Genomic DNA, 19,204 nt, shown 5'->3' with positions numbered 1-19,204 from the left:
GTGGAGCAAATCCTGGGTGTGCGTGTGGAATGTCAGCACAAACCCTACTATTATGTACAATTGCAATGCACTGATAAAAACATAAAAATAAAACACTAGAAACAAATAAACAGCAACAACAACAACAACAACCCTGTAATGGCAATCACTAAAACCACCAGAGTCTAGTGAATGGGGGTGTCTGTGATTGACCAGTTTACTTCTGCTTTGATACCTTGTGCAAAAGAGCTAGAAATGCAGGTTTCCATTTCTAAACATTTAGACACCAAAATTCCAATAAAACAGCATGAGAAAACATTTGGAGTCCTTATTCCCACTGACTCCCAACACTGAACTCCAGGCCACAGAGCCATTATTGATCACCCAAGCCAGTCTCTGATGATAAGACAACTGTCACTGTATGGCTCACATTCTGGGGTTCCAGGCACAGGACCCTAAGGGAGACTGGACATGTGCACCTTTGGAGGCCTCTGAGCTGTGCTGTCCAATGTGGCAGCCACTGACCACAGGCGGCCCCTGAGCCCAGGGAGTGTGGCCAGTTCAGTCCGAATGGAGAATTGCTAAGGATGAAATAAGCCTTGGAGTTCAAAGACTCACTACTAATAAGAAAGTAAAATATCTTACTCATAATTAAAATATTAATGCTTGGAAAGAATAATATTTAGACACATTGGATTACTAAACTATATTATTAAAATTAACGTTAGCTGTGTCCTTTCCTAATTATTAGTGTGTCTACCAAGACCAAAAAGCTTAATTTGTGGTCCACGATTTTTCTGTTGGGCAGCGCTGGTCTGGAGTTGTAGACAGGGTCTGAAGCAGATCTCTTGCCCAGGCTGTGATGGCTGTTTTAGGACTTCACTGACATGCTGATGATGAGAGTTTACCAAGAAAATGCACATCATCCCAAAGGTCCCACCCGTGAAGGTTGATCCCCGTACCATCGTCTGGATCTGTTCTCTCCTGTGTGCCTTTGGTGTATGTTTACATACTTTAGATAAAGACATAGGTTTTGTCTTAAATTACGTAATGAGTTTCCCTCTTCCCATTGCTCCAAGTTGAAAAGTAACATTTATGACAGTATAATATTCCAAATATGTAAATATCATGATGATTTAGGGACATTTCCTCTGCTCGAAGTTTAGATCACACTGTGTCAATCACTCTCAGAACACAGGTGCTCCTGGGCTTACCCTGGGGTCCCTTCCTATGAAGAAAGTATCCACAGTTAAAAATGCACTGACGGGGCCTGGGGAGATAGCTCAGTTGGTAGAGTGCTTGCCTCACAAGCACAAGGCCCTGGGTCAACCCCCAGCACCGCAAAAAAAAAAAAAAAAAAAAAAAATGCACTGACGGCCTTCCCCTCAATACCCGGGGGCTGCCCCGTCACAAGGTCACGAGGACTCACCACTCACCATTGAAGGTTCTGTGGAGTGCCGGCAGCTTCTGACCACCACAAAGGAGACGGCCCCGAGGGCAGCGTGGCCAGCTCACGTGCATGGGAGTCTGTGCGCTCCTACTTCTCTGCGGTGGGGTCCCTGCTGCTGGCTCGGAGGGAGCACGCTCAGGACACAAGTGGCCAAGCTGCCTGCCTGGCGGCAGCATCTCCCCACCAAGGACACGTGAACACCACCCAGTTCTGCTCCCGCCCCTGAGAAGCACGGAGGTGCTGCCACTGGGCCAGAGGCCGCGGGAGCGCCACGGGGCAGGGTCCTTCCCTGAGAGGTTGAGCTCGCCTGCTTGCGCATTTTCCTCTTTCTTTCTTTTTTTTTTTTTTTTTTTTTTTTTTTTTGGTGGTGCTGGGGATCGAACTCAGGGCCTTGTGCTTGCAAGGCAAGCGCTCTACCAGCTGAGCCATCTCCCCAGCCCGCATCTTCCTCTTTCTTGATTTGCCTTTTCTGTTCTTTTCCCTACTTTCTAGCGCTGGTGTATACCATGCATTGATAGAACAGATTTCCTCAGTTATTGGCTGTGTCGCTACGTCTTTCCCAGTCCGTCGTGGGTTTTGAGTTGTGTTGTTTCGTGGCTTTATGTCTGTGTGTTTCCACGTCGACCCTCTGCTCTGAGTTTCCTCCTTGGCTTCCTATAGCTCGTCTGCTTCGTAGCCTGCTGCAGTTCGCACTCTTTACATCTGCATTTCTCGTGGTTTGAAGTTGGTGTGGGTGTGTGGCATCAGGCATGGTGGGCGTTGACGACCTTCTCTCAGGGCAGAACGCCGGGACCAGAATCCTGGCACTTCCCGGGGTGTGACTACTCTGGCGCAGCCGACTGCAAGCCACCCCCCGGGGGCAGTGGGGAGGGAGGCCTGCCACCCGCCCTGGCTGCAGCCCCTCTTGGGGAAGGTAAGAGTCTCCCCTAGACTGAACATTCTCAACATCTTATGAATATGCATTTTTTTTCCTTTTTGCTACAGAAAACATTTTTTTATGTATTTTCCAGAGTGAATTTTGTTCTGTTCATTCTATTTCTTTAATGTTAGTAGGTCAATTAGTAGCTGTTGAGCGAAAGTCTAGCCTTTGCTCTGTCTTGGGATTTGGTAGTGCAGGTGTTTTATTTTATTTATGTCAACTTATAAGATCTTGGTGGGATTAGATCCCAGCTGCTTCTCTCACCATCTCAAGTTCTTGTAGAATTTTTGTTACCTGTTTCTCTTGAAGGTGGATGTCAGAATCATTTTCTAATGTTTCCAAATAAAAATCTTACTGAAATATCTAAAACCTGTGGTAATTTGTTTTGATATCTTTACAAAATTCTGTCTTAGCGATGTGCTGCCTCTGTCTCCTGGTGATTTTGTGAACCCTCTTCATTTCCAGACGCCCCATGGCATGCTCTTTTCTGTGGGAAGGAAAGGAGGGAAGGTGGGACGTGGCACAGAGGAGACCCTGCGGGGCAGCTGAGGTTGCAGTTGGGGCTGTGCTGGCGATGTGGCCACGTGCCTACAGGGAGACCACACCTGGACCTTTCCAAGCCCTGCCCACCTACACGCACTGCTGCAGATCTGCAATCGCAGAAGAAAGGTGTTTCAATGACGACTTGCTTTAGTGCTGTCCTTCCCTCAGCAGCCTCCCCTCCACCTGCCTCCCATACCCGTGCTGTTGGAGCTGTCACAGGTATTCCTGGAGCCCCGTGAGGGCATGAGCAGGGAAGACGAGTGTGGGTTGATGGGGGACGTGCTGTGCTCCATGGCCACCTTGGCCTAGGGTGGTTACTGCTAGCCTTCCTGGTGCAGGGCAGCTCCCAGGAGGGCGTCTCCTGCCAGCGAGCCCACAACTCACCTGCATCAGGAGATACTCAGGGCCAAAGTCCCTGCTCAGGCACGTGTCCTTGAATCTGCAGCAGCAGCCCTGCAGTGCAGGAGAAGCAGGTCCAGAAGGTCCAGAGCCAGGAGCGGGCTGCGGGATGCTTCCCCTGAGAGGGGCATGTGGTTTGCAGGAGAGATCCTAGTTCTCGCTGATGAGGGGGAGAGGAGCCCTCTCCTCTTCCTAACAAACTAAAACGAGGGATGTGCTCTTCCAGCTACGTTTTGAACGCTGCAACACGGCTCGCCTGAATTCCTGCAGAGCCAGCCATGCTGCAGCCGGCCTCTGGCTTCCAGCTTGTCCTACGACATCATCACAAGGCCCATGTGTCTTGTCGTGACTTCTGTCTGCTCCCAACAAAACCTCATGGAAACTGCCCCCAACATAGTGAAACAGCTTCAAGAAACAAGTGTTCCATGACAAAACTCACTGACATGCGCATAAATAAGTCAATAAGACACGATTGCTCAATTACATAGCTCTACAAAGCATAGCTGCCATGTTGAAGCCACATCACATTGCATATGCCTCGATTCCTAAAAATTCACGTTTTTATATTGACCATAATACAATTAGAGTCCAGTGTGAGGCAGTGAGCCCAGCGGGGTGACACCTGAGCTGAAGACAGAAGACTGGGCCCTCAGAACCGCACAGCCTTTTAGTCCCCAATGGCAATCCAAGCTCTGAAGTCGCAATTATGAAGAATCCAGACACTCAAAAGCAAAGGCAATATAAATAATCTTCCTCAACAAAAGATGAAAATCAGAAGATAGAAGTGATGCAAGAGAAGCGACCTGTGCTGTCCGTGGGCCCACTGTGAGGGACCAATGTCACCCAGCTGTCCTTCAAGGAGGCAGTCACCCAATTGTGGCCAGAAGTGGCAGGAAGCATTTCCTAAGGTCGGGAGGCATGTAATCGACGTCCATGCTTTAAAACACGTTCGTGGAGTCCCTGCTTTAGAGGACTGGTGACTTGCTGTGACTCCTTTTGCGCTTCTTCCTGGGCTCCACGCACGGCCACAGCCCCAGGGCTTCTTCCTCAGAGGCCCTGGAGCCGCCCTCCCCTTCCTCCCCCATCTTCCCGGCTCCATGCAGAGGGGAGGTCTTTGCTCACCTCGGCTGACTTTCCACAGAGGGAACCGGGTCTGCAGGCTCCATGCTCCGGCCTGTGGACAACTGCATCCCAGCTTCCTCAACCATGGCCAGGTGACCCAGGGACGGGCCTCCCTGAAGAGGGACCAGGAGGGGTGCAGGAAGGTCCCTGGTGCAGCACAGCCTCAGGCCCCACTCTCAGGTCTCCCGGCCCGTTCCTGCATCCACTGCAGACAGCCCCACAAACACAGCGATGCCGGAGGTCCCGGATGGCCTCACACGGTGCTCCCGCCTCACACGGCCTCGAGACAGGCCTGTGGTGCGACAGCCTTTGGCGCTGCTTCGTGTGCCTCAGTGCATGCTTGCTGTGGTTTCCCCAGTGCTCCCTGAATGGCTCCCTTAGAAAGGAGGCAGTTTCTTTCCATGTGATTTCCCCGTGCAGATCCTCTGCAGACAGCCCCAACCTGCGTCCCCACTTCTCTGTCCGCTGCCACACCCTGAGGACTGCGTGGTGCCTCTACCTCACGTTCTTGGGGGCCTAACATCTTCCTGTGAACCACGGCGCTCCAGCAGGACACTCCTGTCAAAGGCCCCTGGCCATTCTAATGGCTCTGCTGACTCTGCTAATGGCAGGTAGGCCCTACTGGGGCAAAACCAGCCTTCCTTGTGACCTCCAAGTCCTCCGGGCTGTCCCCGCTGCCTGCTCTGAGCCTGGGTGGGTGTGGGTGGGACTCGTGGCCAAAGCAGTGTATGGGGTTTGGAGTGAACTACAGGAATCATTAGGAGTCCGCGTAGGAGACGGGGCAAGAGGCCACGGCCCCAGGTGGAGTGGCAGGTGGAACAAGGGTATCACAGGGACTGATGGGATTGGGGCAGGGCAGCCTGGACTGGGGACATGCGGCTAGACAGGGAAGCTGGGGATCTGGGATGACTGGGACGCGGGGTCAGGTGCCTATATTGCATTTACAAGTGGCAGGAAGCCTGCTCAGGGGTCCCCGGCATTCACTTATTTAGATGGATTCTTCCAAGGATAAAATTCACACAGCAATCAATGTCGGTGGTAGCATCACCCCTAGAACCTGGCCCATCACTGGACAGAGGAGGACATGCTTCCCTTGCAGCCTCCCTTAAAGAAACACATGTGTGGCACCCGTGGCCAGCAGACCCGTGGAGAAGCAGCGAGCAGGCAGGCGGCGGGAGCCCTGGGCAAGGCGGGTGGCTGCTCGAGCCCAGGCCTGCTGAGGCTGGATGGCAGAGGGAGGACAGGTGGGCGCGTGGGCAAGAACCAGGTCACCCCCTCGGTGGGGACCAAGGGACACACTCATGGGTGTTCAGGTCTCGGGCTCTAGTTCTGACTACTTGAGAAATGTGCTTTGAGCAGGTGGAGGAGAGATTTGCAGGACAGTGGGTGCAAGGAGAGAAGTGGGCAGCACCTGAATCTGGGGCTTCTGTGGAGAACCCCCTCTTGGACTGCAAGGAGGGATGGACCCGGGTGGCAGCTCCAGGCCATCAGCTTGGGGTTGAGAGTGGAGAGGCGGAAGGTTGAGTCCTGGCCTCACTGTCTCCTTTCTCCCACCTCAAGGCCCCTCCGTGTCTTTATGGACTTTACCTCTGCCTCCATCCAACCTTTTCCCGGGGAAATCTGCTCTCTGCCTAAGGCACCACAGTGTAAGAGAGCTGGTAACAAACCTAAACCCCAATGCTCACTGTCAGACCTTCCAAAGGGTCTGCACGTTCCCAGGCGTTCCAGCCTGGTAGGCGGCTCTGAGCTCGAGGGGCGGTTGGACATCCTGCACTGGCGTCAGGTAAGGATGCCCTTGGTGCCATAAAACTGCGTCACTAACCTCTGCCTCCACGGCCTGAGAATAAGGCCATCCCTGAAAGGGATAAAGACATTTGAAAGACATTAGATGTCCTCAAGAATATTTGTTCTGAAACCACATTTGGCAGCTCCTCCAAGTTTATTCCGCTTTTCCCTGGCAGATGTTCATAGCAGTCAAAGTGCACATCATGACTATTCTCTTAGGATGAGTCATGGAATTTCCAGGTTGGAGTAGTCCTCTGGTCCTATGACCCCTTTTTGCAGATTAGGAAGTAGAGCTCCAAGAGGAAAAGAAGCTAAATGATCTTGGATCTTGGAAAGTACTAAGACCTAGGGCTATGGATTCCTAGTTCAACACTCTTTCTGGTACAGTAATTGTAACCTTGGGGGTTGTCCATCATTCTATTTGGAGGAGAGGATGATTTTTCAATTCAGTACCCATTCTGTTTTCCTCACTGAGAGAATATAAGGAAAAAACAGGATATTTTAGCTCAATGAGAATTTATGTTGTCTTAGTCTTCAGGCCATTCTACTGGATAGCCATCAGAGCCACCACCACCACCACCATCACTATGATCATTATCATCACCATCACCACCATCACCATCACTATCACCACCATCACCACCACCATCAACACCTTCACCACCAAAACCATCATCACTATTATCATCACCATCACCATCATCACTATCACCACCATCACTACCACCATCAACACCTTCACCACCACCATCACTATTATCATTATTATCACCATCATCACCATCACCTTCACCATCACCATCACTACCACCATTAACACCTTCACCACCACCGTCACCACTACCACCACCATCATCACCACCACCACCCACCATCACTGTCTTACAGAAGAGAAAACTGAGGCATGCATATCACTTGTTATTAGAAGAGCTGAGATTGAAAGCAAATATCCTCCTTCTTGCCCAGTGGTCTCTGTTGTACAGCATATCACTATTTTTGTGTGAGTGCTGGTTTCTATGGAAGGGAAGGAATTATGAATCCAGTGCACCTCATGGAAAGTTAGAAAGTTCCACTGGCTTGGGTGTGTGCTTTGTGGCCTACTGATCTTTCCTGAGTGAATCCGGTGAGTCGATTGTGAGGTGAATGAAAGAAGATTCCAGTGCCTACAAACATTGCTTAGCAAAAATGCTTGAGAGCTGCTTGTCTTAGCACAAAGCCAGGGGCTCCACTGCAGACAACCACAAGAAAGGCCCGGCAGTCAGTGCACTACCCTTAATTCTGGAGCAAACATGGAATATTTTTTTAAGGATAATGTACAGGCAGAGAATGTGACTGCTAATTTCTTTTTGGAGACAACTGAGGAAGAGAAGAATAGAGAAGAATTTATTTTGGCAACAATTCTTGATCTTCTTCTGACAAAGAAAATTAAAGCCATAATTCCCAGGTGCAAAGCTAGAGCCTGAAATGACCTCACTTAAAACACATTAAGTCAGCAGCCTGAAGGAGCCAAAAAGAAACCCACCTGCAACTGGGTCCAGTGGCCCTGGGTTTTGTCTTTTTATGAGGTCAGAAAACTGAGAATGGTTTTAGAAAAATGCTTCCATTTCGCAACTATGAATATTGTGTCAATGTGGGAAACAGACTGCTTCTGATCTTCCTGGCAGACGGAGTTACAGGTGGAAGAGTCCTGGGGAGGCGAGGGGAGGTCGGGGCCTGGAATTTGGGGTCAGTTCTGCAGCTTAGCAGCCCAGTGGCGGGGGGTCCTCTCAGTAAGGTGCCTTGGATTGGTCATGGCCGTGGGACTCCGGGGTGTGATAACTGTTCTGGGTGATACTGGGGAGCGTCAGCCTCTAAGAGGCCCGGGATTCGAATGAGAGAGTGCCCTGGGGAGTGGGCTTGAATCTAAAAGCCGGCAGCACACTTTCTTTTCTCTGACAGAATGAATTCAATCCTACAAGGTGGAAGATGGAGCAGACAGCTGGCATAAAACAGAGCATCTTCTCGACTACCCCGGCCCGCCCCTGGGTGCCGCCAACCGCTGCCTTTGGTGAGTCTTGAGAACTGCAGTGGAGGCTCAAGCCAAGGCCAGCGTCCCCGCCTTGCCACGCTCCGCGGCCAGCTTCTCTCTCATTGCAGGAAGCTGGCCAAAGCACAGGGCTTCCCCTGGCCCAGCAGGCACCGCTGCGATGCCCTCAGTTCTAGAACAAGAGGAGGAGCCACGCCCAGGTCTTAGGTCTCACGCATTTCACCACGAGGCCCTGGGCCAGTCCCTGACCCTCTGCAGGCCTCAGAGATGGCTGCATGCCCTCCTGTCTGCCTCTGCCTCTTGCTGCCTCCCTTCTTCCCCGTCCATTCCCCACTTAGTAATCACCCATCCTGAGGTCCTCTCAAGGACGCGAGTCCAGAGGGAGGCAGGGAGGCTGCAGTGTCTCCTTGGGCCTGTTGCACACAGGCTCTGCAGGCCCAGTGGGTGCTGAGCCCGCAGGAGCCGGCACGATTACAGCCACCACCCCAACATAGCAGCGGCTAATTCCATCCAGGAAGCGGTTGCTCACAGTGTCCTCCAGCAGAGGGAGGCCACCCAGGACAGCCCCTGACAAACAGGAGTCCTCCCTGGGATTCAGGGAGGCCCGAGGGAAGACTCCACAGCCTGAGTTCCGGGCAGGACTCTACAACTCAGTGGCCCTCACCTTCTCCCTGTGACAAGAGGGTGTGTGTCCATGTCCTGAAGAGCCCCTTGGGGACCACCGGGAAATGGAGCTACGGCCCGGGCGGGAGGGAGAAGTGGGCTCAGGCAGCCCAGCCTCTGCCTTTCCTCACTTTTCTGGCTACAAACTGCTGGTCGGCCGCACAGCGTCAGAGAGCCTGCAGGTGTCTCAGGCCGGGGTTCCTGGGTGGGAGGTTCTCCTGCAATGATCCAGCACTGAGGGCAAAGATTTCCCCGACATTAAATAACATAGTTTATGAGCTGAAACGTATGATATATAACAAGCATCCAGGTGACTGTCCTCTGTGCACGTGTGTGTCTGAGTCTGGGGACAAAGGAAGGGCAGGGGGAGGCTTAAAGGACAGCCTTCACCTAGGAGCTCGACCTTTTTTTTTTTTTTTTTTTTTTCTGGTGGTTTTAAATTTTTTACTGCAATATAACAATGAAGTAAACAGTAATTAGACACCTACTAATTTTTCCCCAAAACAAACAAACAAAAAAAAATGTAAACAGGAAAATAACTCTGCCTATACTTGTACAGCTTCTCAAATCATGTTTGAAGGCTCTCACATTCAATGATCAAGAAATTTTAAAATAGCAGTAATTATTTTCAATTTAAGAAAAAAGTTTCCCCTTTTCCCTCCCCCACCCCAAGTACTTAAGATGAAAGAATGGGCTTCCTTACACATTAACTTTATATTTTATGTGAAGCAGCAACAATAACCATCAATAATTTGGCGTTTCTTTTTATAGTTGCTCCAAAATTATTTTCAATTTTAAAAAGCATTATCCAGTGTTGCCATGAAACAGAAACTGTAAATTCTAGGTAGCAAAGATCCTTTCAGAAACCAATATTAGGTCAAAGAAATATAAAGCAGGGCATTACACTAAATTTCTGGATCTAGTACACTAAAAAGAGTGAAACCTAGGGAAAGGTAGCTACTGTTTGATAGAAGAAATAAAGACCTGCAAAAGCTGATTTTTGGTTGTATAATATTTTACACACTGTGTGGATTTGCGGCATCTGCTAACGGAAGCAGACATGCACTGTATTTATCCCTGCCCAATAATCTAGATCCCTCCCTCCCACCCCAACAATCCACTACCATATACCAAGTACTGTGGATGTGAGCCCAAGTCATCCCAGACAATCCAGTGAACAAAGTTAGTGTGATGCACTGGTGTGAAGTAGGAGACACAAAAGAGTCCCTTCCAATCTTCACCAAAGTTCTGCTGTAGAAGAAAATTGGCAGTCAAATTCTCATTCTTCTCACAAGCAGAATATGCTTGTATCACAAGTCCTTCAGGAAATCCTAGTGCCTTTGACCTTTCTACAGCTTCTTTTTCCTGAGGTGTTACTTGAATGTAGTTCATATGCCCACTTCCAGCTTCTGCAATTCCTCCACTGCCACTTCCACCTCCTCCTCCTTGACCCCCAGCTTCTTGAACTGGTTCATTTAACATCTGAATAAAATGTTCCTGGTGTTGGCTAATTTGCTGCAGTAACTGAGGATTCTCTCGACCTATCTGTTGCAGCCATGCAGGAAGCAGGGAAGGATTCTGTTGAATGATTTGTCTCATCTGTTGAAACTGAGGCTGATTCCGTAAAAATTCAAGGGGATGCCCTCCAGAACTTGCTGTTGTAGTGGTTGCTGTCGTAGTTGCTGCAGCTGCAGCCACTGCTGAAGACTGAGGAGCCCCAGTACCAGTGGCCTGAGCAGGTTCAACCACAGCTTGACTTTCTCTATCTCTGGGGATTCCCATTAAAAGCTACTCCACTGCTCTGTCAGGGTTGTTGAAGCTGGCTCTCAGGGCTGCAATTACTTGCTCTCGTTCATAACCCATTGACATTATCTCAGTTACCATATTCTCGTAAGATTGACCTGTCACAAGTGCACTTGTGGCATCTTCAAAAAGGTTCGACCGAGAAGCATCTCCTGATGTATTGTCAGTTGATGTTGGGCTGGTAGCCACTGGTGTCTCTGCTGCTGGTTCTTCTGGAGTTTTCTCTTGCTGAGTTGCACTAGTAGGTGCAGGTTCAGAAGATGCTGTCGTTGATGCTGGAGTGATGGATGTAGGTGTTGAAGTGGGAGCCAAAGCAGGGGTGGGTGCTGGGGCCTGAGTCACAGCTGTTGCTGTGGAGGAACTAACTGTGGTAGTAGTGGCAGAATTTGACTGCTGAGTTGTTGCTGGTGCTGGTGTTGTCATTGCTTTGGGTTTTGTCACCATAACCACCACAAAGTTTTTCTCATCAATTTTGTATTCTTTGAGAGCAGTATCATCATCGAGGATTTTGCCTGCATAAATTAATTTTTGACCTGCCACTGGGAAGGCATCTTTCCCCTTTTCAGATTCAATCTTCTCTTTCAGTGCTTTCACCGTCTCCTCCGGGTCGATGTCGATCTTGAAGGTCTGCTGCCCGGAGGGTCTTCAGGGTGACCTGCATGGTGCCGCCGCAGCTCCGCTGCCGGGCCTGCGCCGGGTGGGGGCCTCTGGGCGGGGTCTGTGGCCTGGCCGCCCCGGGTCGCCCGCGCTCCTCGCGCTCTCAGGAGGAAGGCGGTGGGGGTGGGGGCTTGTCACATTCGCCCAGCGGAGCGGCCTCTCCCCCAGCCCCTGCCCGAGGCCGCGCCGCTGCTCCCTCGACTGCGGCCTTCCCTGCGGGAGCTCCACCTTTTTATTGGCGCTTTCACCTCAGGAGCGTCACCTAGGGCCTTTAATTAAGGGGTGGTCCTAGATCACTCCAAAGTTCTCACCAACACAGTCCACTGACTCTAAGAAGGCATCGATCATAGGATGCGTCACATTTCTTTTTTGTTTGTTTGTTTGTTTGAAAGGAAAACAGGTCAAAAATTTTATTTAACTTGTTAACAAATTAGAGGACTAATAAGATGGTGTAATTGGTTCAAAGGCTAATTCAAACAGCCACACATATTTGTGCAGTCAATAACGCTAAAATGAATTTACAAATTGATGCAAAATTGGCTATTCTTTTTTTTTTAATCTTTAAAGTAAAAATTTTATTGGAAATGCATTTCTTTTTTTTAAATTTATTTTTATTGTAAACAAATGGGATACATGTTGTTTCAGTTTGTACATGGAGTGGCAGCATACCATTTGCATATTCATAAATTTACATAGAGTAATGATGTTTGATTCATTCCATTATTTTTTTCCTTCCCCCCACCCCTCCCACCTCTCTGCTCCCTCTATACAGCCCCTCCTTCCTCCATTCTTGCCCCCTCCCACCCCCCACATTTCTTATGTAACACTAAGAAAATGAAAGTACTGCCCAGCCACTTTGTGTGAGCTGTACTCTGATTTCAGAGATACCGAAGTGTGAAGCAACGTCTCAGCATCAGTGAGATGCAGTGAGTGAGACATCGGTGACTTGATTTCTGTACATGTGCGCGTCTGTACACACACACAGGCAAAGTGACCGTTAGTTACAGCGAGAGGGAGCTTCAGAGAAGGGGTAGGCAGCCATGGAACCACACAGACTCACATGCAGATTCACGCGTAAGTAGATGACAGGTTCCTGGTGGGTACCGACAGAAGACGTGGAGAGGCAGCTCATGCAGATGGGCAGACAGTTAGACCGGCTTCCCGAGGCACTCAGGGCACCCAGTCACATCACTTCTACCAGGTGGTGTGTGTGTGAAATGAAAGCTGGTTTTTCCGGATATCCCTTCATCTCCTGGAAAGCCTTGCAGGCCCACTGTGCTTCAGCAAGCCAGGCGTGGCTCCTTCCAATGCTGCTGCCCACGTAGCCTGCAGGCTCAGTAAGTACCACCTGTCTCGGCACTCGGTTATTTATTGTGGCAGAGCACTGTCCCTGGCATGACTTGGCCAGGCCATGGAGGACACTGCGTGTCCCCGGAAGAGTGTGGACTCCAGTTTTCAGGAGATGGGAAGGTGGAGACAGCCCAGCGCCTCTGTTCCTCCAGCTGCACTCGACGTGGCCTCCCCTGGGACTCATCTCATCCCTGGCTCACCTCAGCTCCTCTGGGTTCTGGTTTCAGTGTTGAGCATGCACTTCCTGACTTGGTGGAAGAGGGGGCTCAGCGCTGGACTTGGGTCTAGCCAACGTCATGGATTCCTTCAAAGGCTTCTCACAATCTCCAGGCTGTGTGCTGCTCTGCACAAGTGGGCAGGTAAAACCCCTGAACTTAAGATACTCCCGGGAGCAGAGTGTAAGATAGTCTCTAACTCTGAGAGCTTAAAACTAGATTATTCAGGGGAAAGAGACTCAGGAAGGGCCGGGAGGGTGGCTGAACCCTGGCCTACCATGTGTGAGGCCCCAGGGTATTTGATACCCAGCATAAGAGAGGGAGACAGAGATACCAGCTAGGTGCTCTGAGGGGCCAGAGCAGCATCTACCGTGTTGTTCAGAAAGGAGAAAGTTGATTCCAGAAGAAAGATCACTCAGGGGACGTGGGTAGGGTGCGTTTTGAATTCAGTGGCCACAAGCACATGTGCTGGCAGCTCATTCTCTTTGCTACTGGTAACCCCAGGAGAAGGAGAACGGTCAGTCAGACCACGCCTGCTCACGTTGGGTGGCCAGCTTCACCCATCGAGTGCCAAGAAGGGGCTTGACCTGGGTTGGTTGGGGGAGCAGGTCAAGGAAGGAACACCTGGGAGCCAGGGGATTGTGGCCATGGTCTCCAGGACTCCTGGGATAGTCCAGTGGCAGCATGCTGGGCTTTCCCACCTCCTCAAACAGTGAGCACTAGACCTGATCTGACCTGTGTATCTCTGGGCAGGCCTGGGCTGGACGAAGTGGTGGCATTCCAAGACTGGGAAAGCTCCTGCCCCTCAGTGCTGGTCCACAGCCAATGCAGAACACCCTGCGCAGAGACACCTTGGACCTGACTGTACTGGTTCCTCAACCTCCCAGAGACAAGGCTTGGGACAGGGGCCTTACGGGTCAAGCCAGTCCCAGTGGCTCCCAACTTAGACACTGTGACGTTTCAGGGATGGACCAGGAGGTACAGCTGTGAAGTGACCATGTCTTACTTTCAGAAACGCAACCCAGTGCGCACGAGATGGAAGCCCAGTTGTCTGGAGCTCCAGAGGACTCCTGGGTACAGCCGAGTTCCCGCCGGCTGGGGCAGAGTTCAGTCCCTTGTTCACCATGAGAGACAACCTGGGCGGAGCGGAAGACTATCTCCTCTGTGAGCTGAGAAAGCAGACCCGCTCCTCACGGTGACCCGCTCCTTATGGTGACCCGCTCTTCATGGTGACCCGCCTTCATGGTGACCCGCTCCTTATGGTGACCCGCTCCTCAGGGTGGCCAGTTCCTCACGGTGGCCAGCTCCTTATGGTGACCCGCTCCTCAGGGTGGCCAGCTCCTCACGGTGGCCAGCTCCTTATGGTGACCCGCTCCTCATGGTGACCCGCTCCTTATGGTGACCCGCTCCTCAGGGTGGCCAGCTCCTCACGGTGGCCAGCTACTTATGGTGGCCAGCTCCTCACGGTGGCCAGCTCCTTATGGTGACCCGCTCCTCAGGGTGGCCAGCTCCTCACGGTGGCCAGCTCCTTATGGTGACCCACTCCTCAGGGTGGCCAGCTCCTCACGGTGGCCAGCTCCTTATGGTGACCCGCTCCTCATGGTGACCCGCTCCTTATGGTGACCCGCTCCTCATGGTGACCCACTCCTCACGGTGGCCAGCTCCTCATGGTGGCCAGCTCCTCACAGTGACCCGCTCCTCATGGTGGCCAGCTCCTTATGGTGACCCGCTCCTCAGGGTGGCCAGCTCCTCACGGTGGCCAGCTCCTCACAATGGCCAGCACCTCACGGTGACCCGCTCCTCACGGTGGCCCGCTCCTCAGGGTGGCCAGCTCCTCAGGGTGGCCTGCTCCTCACGGTGGCCAGCTCCTCACGGTGGCCTGCTCCTCAGGGTGGCCTGCTCCTCACGGTGGCCAGCTCCTCAGAGTGGCCCGCTCCTCACAGTGGCCTGCTCCTCAGGGTGGCCAGCTCCTCACGGTGGCCAGCTCCTCACGGTGACCCGCTCCTCACAGTGACCCGCTCCTCAGGGTGGCCAGCTCCTCCCAGTGGCCAGCTCCTCACGGTGGCCAGCACTTCACAGTGACCTGCTCCTCACGGTGGCATGTGCAGTGACAAAGAGTGAGCTGGGCCATGGTATTGACCTTCTGGGGATCACACAGAACATCTGCAGGGCAAGCGTGTGACCCTCTCCATACCTCGGGGATCCCCCCTGTCCTGCCACCCAGAACTACATCCAAGCCTACTGTCACTCAGGGCTGTCCTGAGTCCTCTTGCCCTCCATGCTCTTCTCTGTTTGCCTGGACCACTGCTGGCCCGGACCCCTTATTCTCAGCAGCTCTCCTACCCACCCCCACTGCCCCAGTCTGCTCCCAGGGGCTGAAGGGAAACTTCGCATCCAGTCCATGCAAATCACTCTCTTCAAAATCCTGCAGTTGCTCGCCCTAAGCCTGAAGGGTACGATGAAGGGTAAGAACGATACCGCACGACCAGGGCTTCGTCCAAACTCCCTCTTGCGCTGGTCCCAAGCCGCCCGAGGCTCGGCTCTCGCAGGCTCCGCACCTTGAGCAAGTGCATCCTTGTCCCGTGAGTTTTCTGTCAGTCAGAGGCAAGCCTGTGGGGCGGCGCACCTCCACAGCTCCTGCCCAACCGGGCATGGTCCACCCTGGTGGCCTGCACTGGAAATCCAACAGCGACGGCGGCCGTCACCAAGGCAGGCATGCCTTAGCTTCTCGGGCTCCATCAGCATCTTTTTATTGAGCACCTGGTACATGAACAGCCTGTGGAGTGACCGAGAGATGGGACCCTGGGCTCGCGGAGGATGGGTCCACTTCCCTCCAGGCCTCAGGGAACTTCTGGCCACCCCAGGTGCAGGAGGGAGGGCACTGATTCCTGGCTGAGCGAGTGAAAACCGGCACGGTCTCCTCCCCTCCGTGAAGGCAGAGCCTGTGGGCAGAGCCCTGCCCGCCCACCCCGGAGGCGGCAGGAGGGACCGGCCCCAGGCAAGCGGAGTGGGCTGTGTGAGGCCAGCCCACTGGTGGCGACCACCGCATGTTCCTCGGCACTCTTCGGGCGTGGGACTCTTGGGGTGCGGACATGGCAGAGGGTGTCAGCGCCATGCCTAACAGGACTAAGGCAGGACCCACAGAAACGAGCAGGGGCTGCTTCAGCTGCGTGGCCGACTCAGGGCCCTGCAGGTGGGGCAAGACACCCAGTCAGACACTCCGGTGCAGAGGCCCGAGCAGGACAGATTCGGTGTCGGATCTGTGCGGAGTGGCTGGGGAGGTGGAGGCAGAAAGGAACCAGGCTGGTCCCCTGCAAACCGGCCAGGAGTTGCCCTTTGCTGTCCTTCGTCCCCCAGGGCCTGGTGCACAAGGATGTGAGCCCACATCACCATGGCTTCTCGGGTGGCTTCACCCCCAGTTATTTCTCCATGTGGGACTGTGCTCACCACAGAGGGGCCTGTTGCAAGCTCGAGGTCGCTAAGGAGAGGACTTACCTGGAGGAGAGGGTTGCACAGAGGGAAGGAAGGAGAAGTCAGTGGGTGCAGGGCACAAGGGTGGCCACCCCAGCGGCCACGCTCAGTTCTGTGGGAGCCATGTCTGCAGAGAAAACCCGTAACAACAGGGCACCAGGGGTGGCACCTGTGGGTGGCAGCAGCCTGGGTCCTCCCCGTGCAAGGCTCTCCGGGTCCAGGCTGTGTGGCAGAATGCTTCCTAGGACCAGATCTGAGTAAGTTAGTTCTTACCTTCCAGCTACATGACAGCTCTTCAACGGAAGCGTAAACCCAAACCCAACAATATGCTGCTCACAAGCACAAAGAATGAAATAAGAGGCTCAAGAGCTGCATCGGGTAGAAAAGAAATCACACTTCATATCACGCACTGCAGACATCAAAGTGCAAACCACTGAAGGAACAAAGGTGGTGATTCTATATTGTAAAGGGAACCATTCACAACAAAGGGACATAACTGCTATGACCTTTTATGCATTGAAATGCATTGTCTTTATATAGGAAAATGAATGTCGCAATTAAAGAGACATAGACAGAAACAAAATGAAGTGAGACTGTCCAGTACACCCCTGTCCTTGACAGGCCATTTGAGCCAATGAAGGGAGAGAAGGAACGGACAAAGGAATGAAGAAGCACCCTTGGGAAAATGGAAATCTGCTCAATGTCCACGAAAGATGGGATAAAATGCACCAAGTGTTATGCTATAAATAAAATCTCCAACTGGCAAAAGCAGAATGTATATGGTTGCATTCTAAGACCCCAGCACAGACACAGAAGGGAGAAAGGGAGAGGAAGGAAAAGGGGAGGGAGGAAAGAAAAGAAGCTGCTCACATTTAAAAATGTTGACCTTTGAAAATAAAAACATAGAAGATTTTATAATCCTGAAATGTGAAACAAAAGGAATGACAGAAAACACAGTCCTGTGGCTGGAGTACTAGGGCGGCTATGTCTGGCTCTTACCCGCTGGGCAGTGTGACAGTGCTGCTTCCCCAGGGACAGGGGGTCGGGTGCCCTTCCCCTCACATTTGCACTGCATTTGGGCTTGACTGCCAGAACATGGTGGAAGTGACACTGTGCTACTTCTGGAGCCGGGCCTGGAGATCTGCAGCCTCCTCCTGTGCTGCTTGGAAAGCCGATGGGACGCCTGAGCTGGCCCTGTGGGTGCGCAACCCCAGTGAAGCACCACACATCAGACAAAGCCACGGGGTCTCCCCAGCTGTGCTCCACTTCAACCTCACCAGAGACCCTATCCAATATCCCACGGGCAGAAGAACCACCAGCCAAGCCCTGCCTGATCGCTGATCACAGCTGTCCTGCCTTTCCCTGAAGGTCTGTGTGAACAGCTCTGGCCTGCTTCTTCACAGAGATGATGAAGAATGCACCGTGTAATCCTGTTGCAGAACAGGCTCCCAAAGTCATGGCTCTCTGTCCTAGCAAAAATACGTCTGGCACAGAATTGCAGTTCCGTCTGCTAGTTGGTTACATGAGCAGTAGTCTGTTTTTGGCCGCTAGCACCTGGATATTGTGGGAGCCGAAGTGACTGATTAAATGGGAGTATGATGAGGCTGCATGCTTCCGGCTTGGGCAGTGTGGCCAGCCTCTGCTGCCACCTCCCAGGGTTGTGCCGTTGGTGCTCGGCTGGCCAGAGTGAGGACAACTTCGTAGGCATGTACTTGGCTCTTCATGCACAGAACGAATGATGGATTTGTGGATTCTTCTATCTCCTGTTCCTGTTCAGGAGAGCTGGATGTGGTAACTCTCCTGTGGGCTGAAGTAAGGCTGGACTCCATTGACCATCAGGCACCACCCTCCTCTCCAACACTGGCCGTGATGCTGCCTCGGGAGCCTGGGCACCAGTGTCAGATCAGACCCTGTGTCCAGTAGTTCTCCAGATGTTTGGATACCTGCTTTTTCCTGAGCTATGATTCCAAAACAAATGGCTCTAGGCTTCTTCAGGGAAGTTCCTAAAAAATTACCTGTATTGGTGACACGGTGTTTTCCATCCTTCCTTCTGGAGGCCCAGCCTCTCTTTTCAGTGAAGGAATTCTAGATCTGTAACATTCTACTGAATTTTCTACCCCCTTCTTCCTGGTCTTGCCTTTGATTTCTTTTGATTCTGTAGAATTAGCAATTCCGTCACTGGCCACCCACCTTTCTGTATCTAGGAACACCATGTTCTGCTAGCCACACCTGGAGCTCTCTGGGGAAAGTCCCTGGATTGGCAGCTCTCCATGATACTTTCTAGTGACACACTGTCCCGCAACGGGACATGCTCCCCTCAGCCTCTCAGGTGAAATGCTCCTACACCACTGCTGTTGGTGTGTTCAGTTTGCAAAGGCCTCTCCTGGTTTCATCCCTTCCTATCAAGGACAGCCACTCATGGTGGCTAATATTTTGTGCAGTTTGACTAGGCCAGACATTAGGTTGCACATTTTTCTGGATGTGTTCATGAAGGTGTTTTGGATGAGACTGAACATTTGATTGGCAGCCGGAGTGAAGCTGATGGCCCTCCCCAACGTGGCGGCCCCGCCCAGTAGGTGGAAGGCTTGGATAGAGCAACCGGTGGACCTCTCAGGAGTCAGGAGGAGCTCCTCCCGTCTGGCAGCTTCACCTGCACTCAAACACATGCTCCCTTTCCAGTGCAAGAGACCAAGGGCTCTCTCCATGCTGCAAGGAGGCCCTTGATATTGCCACCCGCCCCTATGTCAGACCAGTCGCCCTCAGCACTTCAGTGTCTTCCTCCAAAGCAACGGCTGCCTTCTGCCCAGCACAGCCGCCTGCTT

The 19,204-nt window shown here is 52.3% G+C and overlaps 1 protein-coding gene across 1 annotated transcript; it reads right to left on the bottom strand.

Annotated features, from left to right (window-relative positions):
* Positions 1-8,271: 8,271 nt before the first annotated feature.
* Positions 8,272-11,525, bottom strand: LOC306668928 (UV excision repair protein RAD23 homolog B-like; the record flags this gene model as incomplete). The annotated part of the gene is given in 4 exon segments (XM_079152647.1): positions 8,272-8,395; positions 9,995-10,674; positions 10,678-11,322; positions 11,324-11,525. Coding segments are annotated over 4 exon segments (1,476 nt in total). The 5' UTR covers positions 11,351-11,525.
* Positions 11,526-19,204: the final 7,679 nt, after the last annotated feature.

This window comes from Sciurus vulgaris (assembly GCF_902686455.1).
Source record: "Sciurus vulgaris genome assembly, chromosome: 8".
Taxonomy (NCBI): Eukaryota; Metazoa; Chordata; class Mammalia; order Rodentia; family Sciuridae; genus Sciurus; species Sciurus vulgaris.
This window is presented reverse-complemented; position numbering and strand designations above follow the sequence as displayed.